Source organism: Ailuropoda melanoleuca, chromosome 19 (genome assembly GCF_002007445.2).
Source record: "Ailuropoda melanoleuca isolate Jingjing chromosome 19, ASM200744v2, whole genome shotgun sequence".
Lineage (NCBI taxonomy): Eukaryota > Metazoa > Chordata > Mammalia > Carnivora > Ursidae > Ailuropoda > Ailuropoda melanoleuca.
The window spans coordinates 6183217-6196773 of record NC_048236.1 but is presented as its reverse complement, the minus strand read 5'-3'; the positions used below and the strand labels follow the sequence as shown (position 1 = coordinate 6196773).

At 38.7% G+C, this 13557-nt stretch overlaps 1 protein-coding gene across 3 annotated transcripts in view; it reads left to right on the top strand.

Moving 5' to 3' along the window:
- PTCHD4 (patched domain containing 4) overlaps nt 1-13021 on the top strand; it is a 167087-nt gene extending 154066 nt beyond the window's left edge. For all 3 annotated transcript variants that reach the window (XM_034648180.1, XM_002919015.2, XM_034648179.1), the window contains one exon: nt 10911-13021. In XM_034648180.1, the coding sequence (XP_034504071.1) occupies nt 10911-12544 (1634 nt within the window). In that variant the 3' untranslated portion in view covers nt 12545-13021. The remainder of the gene's footprint in view (nt 1-10910) is intronic.
- Nucleotides 13022-13557: the final 536 nt, after the last annotated feature.

Genomic DNA, 13557 nt, shown 5'->3' with positions numbered 1-13557 from the left:
GCTATGTAATACTATTCGATAATACCTAACACTTGCAGGAGCACTCACTGTGTGCCAGTTATTTGTACTAACGGATCCAAGTGTCTGTTTTTCCTTTAACATAGCAATCCTTTGAAGCCAATACTGTTATTCTCTCTATTTTACAGATTGCCAAATCCAGCCATGGAGTTCATTTGCTCAAGGTCATACACTTAATTGATGGTAGTGAGGAAGCGTAAACCCTCAGAATGCAACACTTAACCAATATGCCGTATTGCCTCCTGAGTATCTGTGCATAATATAATGATAACTCTGATGAGCATTATTCAGTAAATAATAACAGTTCATTCATTGAATGTTTCCTGTATGCCAGGCACTGCTCTAGGCACATTGTAACTATTATCTCATTTAATCTTCACATTAACCCCTCAAAATAGGTGCCATTTTTATCCCCATTTTCTAGACTAGGAAAGTGAGGCGCACAGAGGTTAAAATAACTCATTCTTTCCACATCACACATCACACAGTTATAGAACCAGAACTGGAACCAAAATGTGTTACTCCAGAGGACATTCTTTTAATTCCTACACATTTTGCATTTTCTACTTGCCTTCTTCCTTTCTTCCTTTTTTCCTTCTGGACAGGACACAGAAGAATATAAGTCTAATGCATTTTAGAAAGATCTCTAATAAAGTTAATCAACCAATAAAAGTTGAATCAAAAAGGAAGTTCTGGTTGATTAATTTAATGACTATTCAAATGATCCAATTCCTGAGCTTTCTGGTTAATTGAGTTTCTACCAGCTTTAGGCCATTCTGTTCAGAGAGAAATTCCAGCCCATGGGACGTTTTTGTTTCATCGTCATTGGTAAAAAGGGCAGAAAAACACTCAAGGATGCTCCCAGAAAACTTGCCGTTTGAAGCACTCATGCTAAAACTTTGAAATTCCTTTTGAACAATATTTTTTAGGAAACTAAAATTATGCATAATTTAAGTCTGTTAAATAAGATTACTTATATTTCAAATGTGTTTCCCAGTGATTGAATCAGACATTTTAAAAGCATTCTCCTGATCTCGGTGTTACAGAAATCCTTATTTATCACTATTTTTACTCTTTATAGGATAGAAGATCCCCAAAACTTTTAATTAATGAACTGCTAAATTCAGACATGTGGATGTGATGTGGTTTTCAAGTGCGACAAATGGGAGTTCTCAAACTTCAGAAGGATGACATTCCACCGTATTTTCCTAATGGGAGACATTCAGGAAATGTCCTTCAAATGAATTAATTCTAACTAATTTTTGTTCTTTAAATGTCTTTACCTCGATAAACACTATACCTTAATTTTCATTCATTCCTACAGATTCTTGTTATTTATTATTTTCTTTCATGTGATCCCTTATTCTAGGTCTTGATTTTTTTAAACATATGTTTGTGTTCAGTTTATAAACTGCAAATCCACTTCTGACATTAATTTTAAGATTTTCAGCCTGATCACCTATTCTTCCATTAGTTGGTTTTCGTTGCTTCAAACAACGACTTCTTCGTCCCACGTGGCTCCTCCTCACTTTCCCTATGTTAATATCTGTGTTATCTTCCTCTCAGAATACCTTCCCACTTCCTATATGGCCAACTGGCACCTTTTTTTTTTTTCACTGATAAAGCAACCGAAATATTTCTTCCCCCAGGAGGCCATCCCTTGGTTTGGAAATTCAAGTCTGCCAGGGCTTAAGTCTGACTCAATGCTCTTTCTCTAACTCCTATAACAACAAAAGTTTTAATTTATTTTGTTTTCCAAATTTTCTTATTTATAATAAAATATCAATGCCCTCCAGCCAAAGACCACCAGGAATACTACTATAGTTGAACAAACTTGGGTTAATTGACTCATTACATTGAAGAAGAACACATATCACTGGGGACCATGGAGCAACATAAGAATAAGGGATTAGAATATACTTATATGATCTTTGCAAGTGTTAGGTGGTTTAGAAGAGGGTTCAAAGCAGCATGGCTGGTTACTGTCAAGAAGAAGGATAATTCAGTGATCAGTTATCTTAATACTTTTTATAACTAGAAGGCCAGAAGACCATACTAAAGACCAGGAGATCAAGACTAAACTGTGATTGTTAAAGAAATGGCAATCACTCCTACCATTCTTGGTATCAGAGGACATTTGGTCCATTTTATGTTTTCTTGTGTTTTGCTTATACTCAGTCATAATTATGGAGTGGCCTTCTTTTCTCTCACTCCATCCCAGTCGCAGTCCTGCCAGAGTCTCTGGGGTCAACAGGATAGCACTACGGCCAACTGTGTATGCCAGACCAGCTCCTGACAACACCCAAGGCCAACTTGATAGCACCCAACTGTCAGGGCTGCTTTTCTAAAACCAATGCATATTCATTTCATAGAACCTGAAAGACATGGAAAGCATTGAGAAAAAAACAAATAGCTTGCTCATAGTCTTTTTTTCCCTGGATGGGAATACCAGAGAAAGGGAGAGGACGGGAAAGCAGGCCATCATATGCGTGATGGCCCTACAGGGCTGCTTCACCTTTTGGCAGCACTGAGGCCCCACAGCAAGGAAAGCTGAAAGAAGAGCACCGGGGATCCCCCCTGCAAAAGCCAACTCAGCTGTGGCGGTAAAGATAGCGGTAACCAAGCTGCATTCAGAAGGTGGCATCCCAAGTCAAATGATTTGGAATGATCTGGATGCAAACATCCTGCAGTTGCCAACACTGAACTTTTCCGTTCAATATAGCTCTTACTGTGTGCCAAGCACACACACTAACTTATCTAAAACTCATAACAATCTTACAACGTAGGCCACATTGTCATTTCATTGCATAGATGAGGAAACTGAAACAAGGAATGTTTAAAAAAAATAAGGGTCACAGAGCTAGGAAAAAAGAGACCTAGGATTTCAACTCAACCAATCTCGGGGCAGCTGCGTGGCTCAGTTTGTTAAACATCTGACTCTTGATTTTGGCTCAGGTCATGATCTTGGGGTCCTGGAATTGAGACCCACGTCAGGCTCTGTGTTCAGCTGCTCAGTGGGAAGTCTGCTTTGGGATTCTCTCTCTCCCTCTGCCCCTCCACTTGCCCCATACACTCGCTCTCACTCTCTTTCTCAAACAAATAAATATTTTAAAAAATTAAAAAAATAAACTCAAGAAATCTGGCTCTGGGGATGGCTGCTAACCACAATATCAAATCATGTTACTTACCTAGTTTTGCCCACTTTGAGTATTAAAACTTTAGCTGCAATAGGCACCAGGTTTTAGAACAATATACATGTGTATATGAGGAAACACACACACACATACTAGATTTTTTAAGTTTAACTTCTTGCAGAACTATAAAATAAATTAGCAAAAATGATGGAATGCAGCTCTGGAGTAGACTATCTGCCCTTTTTTTTTTCTTATAATAATTTTTTATTATGTTATGTTAGTCACCATACAGTACATCCCCAGATTCCGATGTAAAGTTTGATGCTTCATTAGTTGCGTATAACACCCAGTGCTCCATGCAATATGTGCCCTCCTTACTACCCATCACCAGTCTATCCCATTCCCTCACCCCCTCCCCTCTGAGGCCCTCAGTTTGTTTCCCAGAGTCCACAGACTCTCACGGTTCATTCCCCCTTCTGTTTACTCCCCCTTCATTTTCTATACATTAAGATATGTATAAAATACACAACATTGCTGAAAACCATACAATGAGAATTTGTTACTAAATTCCACTTTTTCTTCTTAGGGACCTAATGAAATCCTCTAACCTCCTGCTTAGTGCTGAGAGATAAGTGTCTGTTCAGATTCATTCTGAATTCCTCTTTTCATTGCAATATGCCACTTCTTTACCCTGAGGTTGAGCCTGCTTCATTCTGTACTGGGATGGGGACGGTGCAAGAGAAGTCACTTTCTGATTAAGGGGGATATGAAGCTAGACCTCCCCTCTTGCACAATACCATCACGGTTGCAGGTAAAACAATCCAATATACTCTTGGCAACAGCAGCTTAGAAATTCCTGTTGAATAACTTCCTATCCTATGTCTTTAGAGTTCTATAGGTATCGAAAGGCACAAGCCTTGGCCATTTTTATGAATAGAGCTTGATAATCACCTATTTATTCTAGAAGAGAGTTGATTAAAAGTAGTCAGTCTACAAATACACACTGATCACCACATCTAGATGAGACAACATGGGGATTAGAAAATGTCTAAAAAAATCTATCTCTCGGGTTGAGAGAGTACCATATAGATTCATTTGTATCCTGCCAAATAACAATTTAGAACAAGCTTTTTAATTTCATATTCCATTCCTCACAGACATTTATAATACTGAACCAGCCAAATTAATTAATTATATGCTAATTTTACAATTGAACATCATTGATATCTATCACCACCTCTGCCATAGAATCACTGGGTAACACTCAGCAAATGTCCTTCTCAGTAAAATGCTGAATCCATATGTGCTGGAACACAGACAGGCTTCTAAGCAGCTGAGTTAGGGATGAAGAGGGCAAGTGGAAGGTATTAGAGATGAGATAATGTTTGAGGGGTATCTTCAAAGTAGAAGTAGGAACAGCCAAATAAGCAAAGAACAATGGATAAGAACCCTCTATAACGCTGAACAAGTGAATGGTAACTCAAAATGCTGATTCAATATCCAGATTTTTTTTTGTTGTTGTTGTTGTTGCTGCTGCTGTTGTTGTTGTTAGCTGTTATACTGGTTCAGTTGACTGGATTTTATTTTTTTGTTCATTCTTTATTCATTTGATTGGTATGGGGAAGTCACATAGACTAAGAGCCCAGTAGAAAATCCAGGGTTTTCTGAGTTCAAGGGTGATTTTCACAAACAGAATTATTGAAAGCATGGCTAACCAAAGGGGAAATAAATGCTCAGAGAAAGTAAAAAGATGTCTCTGGAGCAGGTTTTGAGAAGGAATATTATTTTTACCTTTCTTTCTTATGTCACTGAACAGGAGATGTCAAGCTCTCATGACCTGCTGAAGGCTTGACATATTCAAGTATAAAGGCAGGCCCACTAGTACATCTTCTCAAGGCAAATGAAGAGAATTCTAATTCAGCTGATTAGAAAGAATTAGAAGCCCACAGATGGTGCTTATTAGTGCAATATATCAAGAGAAGCCCAGTAGGGAGTACTAATTGAATCAGTTACAATTAGGTCTGATTGGATTTAATCCTCATTAAAAGTATTTTCTTTGGAATTCTGGGTTTGGGAGAGATTGGGTTTAAATGGCAACTGTGAAATTTATATTCAATTCACAGATGAACAACATCGCTTTGAAGAAAGTCATTCTAGGCCTAACCATGTCACCAGAATTTTCCTACAGCACTGTACATGCGATCACAGTGTGAAGTTCACACTGGAATGCAGGGCTTTAGAGAAATGTTGTTAAGTGTGGGAAGGAATCTCTTCTCAGAGATCTATCTTACCTTAGAAGTCCTCTTTAGTCATTGTAAAGTATTGTTTCAAGCTCAAATGGAATTATAACCAGTTCTGAATATTATTCGGTTCATTTGGGACTGAAATCAGTTTTGTTTGGCAACAAAAATACATGTTTTTAAATTTTATCCATTCAAGATTTTCTCTCTGGCTGACCTGCAATGCCATGACTAAAAAAAGAATCCATATATTCGTTTTTTCCATATTTATCCATTGTAAATAATAGAACTTGTTAAATTCCTGTTAAATAGAGTATGTTAGCCAGATGTCATGTAAGTTTTGCTTGTTATTGCACAGTGCTTCCATTTGCTTTCATTTGGAAAGAGGCCTCCCAACAACATCCCTGAAGACTTTTGGAATATTTAGTACACACATACACACACAAATTTTTAGTTTGATTCATTTCCCTCCTTGAATTTTTCTCCCAGTTCCAACTCTGTCCAAAGCATTTTTACTCCTAAGCGTTCTCTTTCTATTCCTTCGTGAAACTTTGTCAACAGAAAGATTAGTTTTCCAATAATGTCCTAGTTGAGCCACTTCTTATCTCATTCTAATATAGTTTGCAAATATAAACTAATAAAAAGGAAGGAAATCATGATCAAAGTTTAGTAGTCATCTTCAGGAATATTAAATGCATATTCCAACAGTGGCTTATCTGCTATACCAAACAAGCTAATCCCTGCTAGGAGAAAAAGTATCAATTATAAATATGAAAGTCACAACTATCTCCTCTTAACTTACAGATAAATTTGTGCCTTAATTCATGTTATTCCAAAAAAAATTCATGTATTCTATCAGTCTAGACAGCATCATACCCTGCCTATTGGAAATTTGTAGTGCTTTCCCTGATCCATCAGAAAGAACCAGGTGTCTTTTCACAGTCCATAGCATTCATCTCTACTTAGAAAGAATGCAATTATTTTTTATATGTCAGTTAACTGCTACATATATGTCTCTCACCAGTCAGCAACTTGAATGGAGTTGTTCGTAAGACAAACGGAGGCCTTAGGTAAAGATGAAGGATTTTGGTAGGAATGGGACAGAAGCAAAGAACTGTCAGGACTAAGGTACCAGGAGGAAATATAATAGAATCAGTTCAGGTTGTTGTTCAGTGGGTCAAGTCACACTCATACATGTTCAATCATCATCATCTGAGATGGTGGGTCACTTTCTTTATGTGAATGTCAATGTCTTGATTTCAGGTGTCTTGTCTGAATTGTAATAGGACTCTCAGTAACGGTAGAAAAAGAGTACATATACCGTTCTAAAAAGGTATGGTAGAGAGTTAGGGCTTCTCTCAAGTGAGCAGATATTCAAAAAATTGTATCAGCCTCAGAGTGGAAACCAAAGTAAAAAGCGAGAAACCAAGAGACAAAATACTGCAGAGGTTGGAAAGCAGGCTCTCCGTGGTTGATGAGAGTCAACTGAACAGCAGCAAGAAAAATCCCAAATTCTTATTTCTCCTTATGGGAGCTCTGTTTTGTGAAATAACTAAGTAGTTACCAATCTGGATGGATGGAAGGATGCGTGGGTGGGTGGATGGATGGATAAGTTCAATACATACATATGAAACTGGAAGAAATACACAAAATCGTTAACAGCAATTATCTGTGTCATAGGACTTGAAATAATTTTTCACTGTTACTTTTTCCATCTTTCCAAAATTTTTGGTGGAAATACGTCCTGTTTTTATAATCAGAAAAAGGTGATTAAAATATGTGCGTGTGTGTGCGCAGGTGCGCACACGTGCGCATGCTACCTTTTTCTTTTGACCACACCAGTAATTCTCTATTGGGAGCAATTTATCCCCAGTCAGCATTTGGCAATGTCTAGAGACATATTTAGTAGTCACACTGTGGAGTGTGCGACTGCCATCTAGTTAGTAAAAGACAGGAACACTTGTGAACACCCTATGGGACTGCTTCTAAAATTTGTATGTATTAGAAGCTTTAATCTCTGTCTCAGAATTACCCAAGTAAAAATGGCCTTCTGGGCTGACAGATATTGGAAAATGTTGTGTTTCTTGTTTACCTTTATGTTTTGTATGTTGACTAATGTACGTTCTTTTGTGTAACAAATCAAAATACATATTGGGTTGAATTGAATTATAAGTGGATAGCTCTTCTGGAGATATAAAGACGCATAATAAATTTTAGAAAAATAATTAAAAGATACATTTTTGACCCATCTAGAATCAAGAATTGATCGAGGGGCGCCTGGGTGGCACAGCGGTTAAGCGTCTGCCTTCGGCTCAGGGCGTGATCCCGGCGTTGTGGGATCGGGCCCCACCATCAGGCTCCTCTGCTATGAGCCTGCTTCTTCCTCTCCCACTCCCCCTGTGTGTTCCCTCTCTAGCTGGCTGTCTCTATCTCTGTCGAATAAATAAATAAAATCTTTAAAAAAAAAAAAAAGAATTGATCGAATTCAATAAGAGATCAGTGGGCATCATCTGGCCATCTAGCACTTTGCCAGATGTTCTGCAGAGTGTAAAAGTAACATAAAATGTATTCCCGACCTTGAAGAATTTGCAGTCTACCCAAAGAAATAGAACATATCTTAAGAAAACCGTTTTTTTCCCTGAGCAAAACAGCACTTGGCTGTGTGCCGAAATGAGTAACTAATTAGTGCAGTAAGACCTTAAGGAACAGAAAAAAATCAATATGTCTGGAATTGTCAGAGATGGCTTCTTGGCAAATTAGAGAATTGAGCTGATGCTTAACAAAGAGGTGGACAGAATTTCCATGCAACCAGCAATGAGGAGAAGGTATTTTAAGGCAGAGAAAATAGCATGAATAAAACTAAGAAGATAAAACTGATCATGGGCAGGTTCATGGGGAGAGGAAAGACCACCCTGGATGCAGCAGGTAATAGACCTAAGCTGCTAGGAAATAGAGAGATTATGGTGAGAATCAAATGAGTGAATATCAGTAGGAATGGCCTGTAAAATGTCTAAACCTATGAATGGATAAAATATGCCCTCTGCAAAGTTTGGAACTTATGTGTTCAGTCTTCATCACACTTAGAGTGGTTATTTAACCTAATACGGTTTAGTATTATCTTCCCACACGTACAGAACTTTGTACTATATAAAGCAGCAATCTGGCCTACATAGTGTACCTACTATTTCATAAAAGTGACCATTAGCAAAGGAAAGCCAAATTTAGCTGTGGCCCCATGTAGCCTTTTCCCTCCTTATTACTACAAAGATAGCAAGAGTCCTCATTTCAGAAGAGAAGTGCTCTAATTAGAGAATTATTTTTAATTACTTCAGCTAATATCCTAGTATTACGTTTTTGTCAAGAGAATGAAAAAACAAGTATTCTGTTTGGTCAAGGAGTCTTGCAGCAGATAAAAATGAAGAATTAATGATGTTAAGAATCATTAGACTTAAAAAGAAAAATTAGATTTAAGTCAATGCACATATATGTTAAGCTAGTATTTAAATGCAAGAAGTAATAGATCATTGCCTCCAAAAAAACCACAAAAAACAAAAAAACTTACCTTATACCTAAATGGATTTGCCTAACCTTTTCTACTTGCAGGATAAACTTATCTTTTCTGCCTGGGGACTCAGAAGAGAGAACTTTGGAGAATCAATAGGCTTTATATTTAGGATAAGAAGAATTCCAATGCAGTTACAATTAATAATTAATAAAAATTCCCAAGATAGGTGAACCCATATATCTTTAAAATCAAATATTAGCATTATATATATTTAAACCTGTAAATACCATAGTCAAATTAACTCTAAAGCAAGAATTCTTAGATCCTCATAAAAAAAAGGTTTTGGTAATGTTAATTCACCTACAAAACTTTGTTGGTTAGGAATAGGTTCGGCTGTTTGTAATAACCTTACTAACAGTGGCTTAGACAAATGGAGATTTGGCTCTCTTTAAAGAGACTCAGAGAGAAAGGTAGACCATTTCTCTTCTTGGTGGCTCCATGATTCCATTTAGGGCAAAACTCCTTCTGGTTTTCTAACAAGGATCCTTAGGTGACTATCGGTTACATTACACAGAAATATGTCACATGAGCCACCTCTAATTGAAAGGTAGGCTGAGAAATAAGTTTTTAATTGTGCCCATTGCAGTCCCAAATAAAATTAACAAAGAAGGGGAAAAATTATGTAGGCCAATTAGCAACTCTATCAACATCACAAAATCAGTGATTATAGTAAGACTCCAGCCATTATAATATGTTTTTTAAACATTACTAAGTGAATTGCTCCAATATCTAGGTGCCTCACAAAGTCCAATTTCCAAGTTTTCTTGAACTAGGTCATTTTGTGCTTTTAAGCTACATTTTTGTCTAATGGATCTCTTGGAGAAGAGCCCAAACACAGCTTGTATCCATTCATAGAAAAGGTTTGTGTATAGTATTGCTTTGCCTACAAGGGCAAGAGTGATCTATGAAGATTTTCACTCAGAAAGTTACCAATTGATATGTTGTGGATGGTAATTGACACGTTGTGGATGGTAATTGACAGAGCTAATTCAAGGAAGTCAAAAGAGGGGAATTGAAGGTATGGCATGATACCTTTACTTTCCCAGCTGCTTTCTGCTTTTGTTGATAAGGAAGCAAGGTGTAGTATCATAAGAGCTGTTAAGTTCCTGGGGCGGCGGGGGGAACAGTTCAGTATCTAACTGTATCTGGTACGTAGCAGGTGCTCAAGTAATATTTGTGAAGGAAGCTTTTGCTTATTTACCCTTATTAAAGAGTGCACAGAAGTTGATTAAAAAGAACCATCCCCATCCTCGTTAATGAAGCAAATGTTAGCATCCATACTGTGTGAATAAAAGCTCTGTGAGGAGCCCAGCGGAAATGCATGCTGTGATCTCTCACCCTGAAGGTGTTACCCTGTCTTTTACGTGACCTGGCAGATTTTTTCAACTCACATCCACTGTTAATTAATCAAATCTATAGGAATTGGTTTCTAAGCCATTTGGCCACGAAGCGGATTATTAACATGGTAAAATCAATGTAAAGTGATTTTTAAGTGTTTAAAATCATCTTATGATTTCCTAAATCATCATGTAAGTCAGCTTGAAATGGAGTCTCGGGACTATCAGCCAATCCGTCAGTTGATCAAGCACTCAATTGGTGTTGAGGGGCATTTGAAGACGCATGAATAACAGCCCCTGCCATTCACAACTTACTACCCATGTAGGGAGATGACATGTGTGCAGGGGGAGAAAAATCACATAATAATGTCAATTGTATTCCAGACTTGTTGAATTGATAAGACAGATAACACAGGGTTCGTTTTGCCCGGAATACTAATTAATTTGGACTTCGCTAAGGTGGACGCGCAGACTACATATATCCCGTTGTGTAACTCAAATTTCTAGACCCTGATAGGAGGATCATAGCATTTTGCAGATTGGAGTATAAAGCACTGCTCAGCATAGAGGATAGATAATAAAACAATTATTCTCTCTCTTTTTTTAAAAAAACTAGGTCATGGAACTAAAGGAGTCTTTGAGCTTCTGTCTGGATGGCGGAGAACAAGAGAGAATCTGCCCTTCAAAGACAGGGTGGCAGATGCCTATTCCGATGTGCTGGTCACCTACACCATGACCAGCTCCTTGTACTTCGTTACCTTCGGCCTGGGTGCCAGCCCATTCACAAACCTAGAGGCTGTGAAGGTCTTCTGTCAGAACATGTGTGTCTCCATTCTGTTGAACTACTTCTACATTTTCTCATTCTTTGGCTCCTGTCTGGTCTTCGCTGGCCAACTCGAGCAAAACCGCTACCACAGCATCTTTTGCTGTAAGATCCCCTCGGCGGAATACCTGGACCGCAAACCTGTGTGGTTCCAGACCGTGATGAGTGATGGGCATCAACAGACATCCCATCATGAGACGAACCCCTACCAGCACCATTTTATTCAGCACTTCCTCCGTGAACATTACAATGAATGGATTACCAATATCTATGTGAAGCCATTTGTTGTCATCCTCTATCTCATCTATGCCTCCTTCTCCTTCATGGGGTGCTTGCAGATCAGTGACAGAGCCAACATCATCAATCTCCTAGCCAGTGACTCCCCAAGCGTTTCATATGCCATGGTTCAGCAGAAATATTTCAGCAACTACAGCCCAGTGATAGGATTCTATGTCTACGAGCCCCTGGAGTACTGGAACCAGAGCGTCCAAGAAGATCTACGGAGACTGTGTAGTGGATTCACAGCAGTGTCCTGGGTGGAGCAGTATTACCAGTTCCTGAAAGTTAGCAACATCAGTGCCAATAACAAGAGTGACTTTATCAGCGTCCTACAAAGTTCATTTTTAAAAAAGCCAGAATTCCAGCATTTTCGAAACGATATCATCTTCTCCAAGGCAGGGGATGAAAACAACATTATTGCTTCTCGCTTATATCTGGTGGCCAGGACTAGCAGAGACAAGCAGAAGGAAGTCATAGAAGTGTTGGAAAAATTGAGGCCCCTGTCCCTATCAAAGAGTATCCGATTCATTGTGTTCAACCCCTCTTTTGTGTTCATGGATCATTATGGCTTGTCTGTCACGGTGCCTGTTCTGATTGCAGGCTTTGGTGTTCTCCTGGTGTTAATCCTGACTTTTTTCCTAGTGATCCACCCTCTGGGAAACTTCTGGCTCATTCTTAGTGTCACCTCAATAGAGCTGGGCGTTCTGGGCTTAATGACATTATGGAACGTCGACATGGATTGCATTTCTATCTTGTGCCTTATCTACACTTTGAATTTTGCCATTGACCACTGTGCACCACTGCTTTACACATTTGTATTAGCAACTGATCACACCCGAACACAATGTATAAAGAGCTCCCTAAAAGAGCATGGGACAGCCATTTTGCAAAATGTTACTTCTTTTCTTATTGGGTTGGTCCCCCTCCTATTTGTGCCTTCAAACCTGACCTTCACACTGTTCAAATGCTTGCTGCTCACTGGGGGTTGCACACTTCTGCACTGTTTTGTTATCTTACCTGTGTTCCTAACCTTCTTCCCCCCTTCCAAAAAGCACCATAAGAAAAAGAAACGTGCCAAACGAAAGGAGAGAGAGGAAATTGAGTGCATCGAAATTCAAGAGAACCCTGATCATGTCACCACAGTCTGAAGGGTGTAGACAAATGGATTATTTTTCTTTTCCAGTATTGCACAATGATGCAGGGAGAGTAAAGCTCAGACCTCAGCTGCTTGGGCTGGCCAGGGGTAATAAGGAAAGTCAGATCAAGAGTGAATTGTTCATGACACATCAAGGTGTCCGCTTCTTGGGGGGAAGAGAGAATCAAAGAGGGAAATGTTCTTTGTAACCTTGTTCTCACTAAAGATAAGTTTGTGGATGTGATCTTAGAGCTCTTCCAAAGAATGGATGAATCAATGGAGGGTTAGAAGGCCAAAAGATCTAACTGCTTTCAAAAATAAAATGCTGAAGAAGGAGGGAGAGGAGAGGAAAGGGGGCCTCTACATAGGGAAAATGACAGGAAATGTCAAAATTGGCATGGCACTTTTCTTATTTGTGTTTTGAACAGGTTGGTCAAAGGAAACCTATGCACTTGGGAAGTACATATTTAATCCTGTCTAAACCAAAGGACTTCCCAATCCATTTTACGTGTACATATATATGTATATATGCCATATATACATATACTTAGATTTGTCTTTAGTGTACATTGGTGTTTGTGTGGAAGAAGGTGTCCATTTGCAGATGGGCTGGCTTTTCTCTAGAAAGCCAAATCAGCCTTAGCCAAATATAGATGCATTAATGGCAATTCAAAATCAACTCGTGTTTCAGCAGCAAGAGTATTATTCAACTGTGTGAGAAGCAAAATAAACAGAGATGTGAGTACATTAGATCCTACATGTCACGTCAGTCTTTGAGATTCTTGCTTTGGATGACTTAGCAAAAAAACACAAAAGGCATTTAAACCAATTACCACGTGGGCAAGGGTTAAAATTTCATGTTGGAGCTAAACAGTTGATAAGGCTTTTCATCTGCATTGAATGGTTCTCTATATTTGGGAAGCCTGATTTGGCTGCTTTCAGAGAGCTTACCCACTGCAAATGAGCATTTTATACATATTGTCCATCGTGTGTGTGTATAAGGGTGCACGTGTGTGTGTGTGTGTG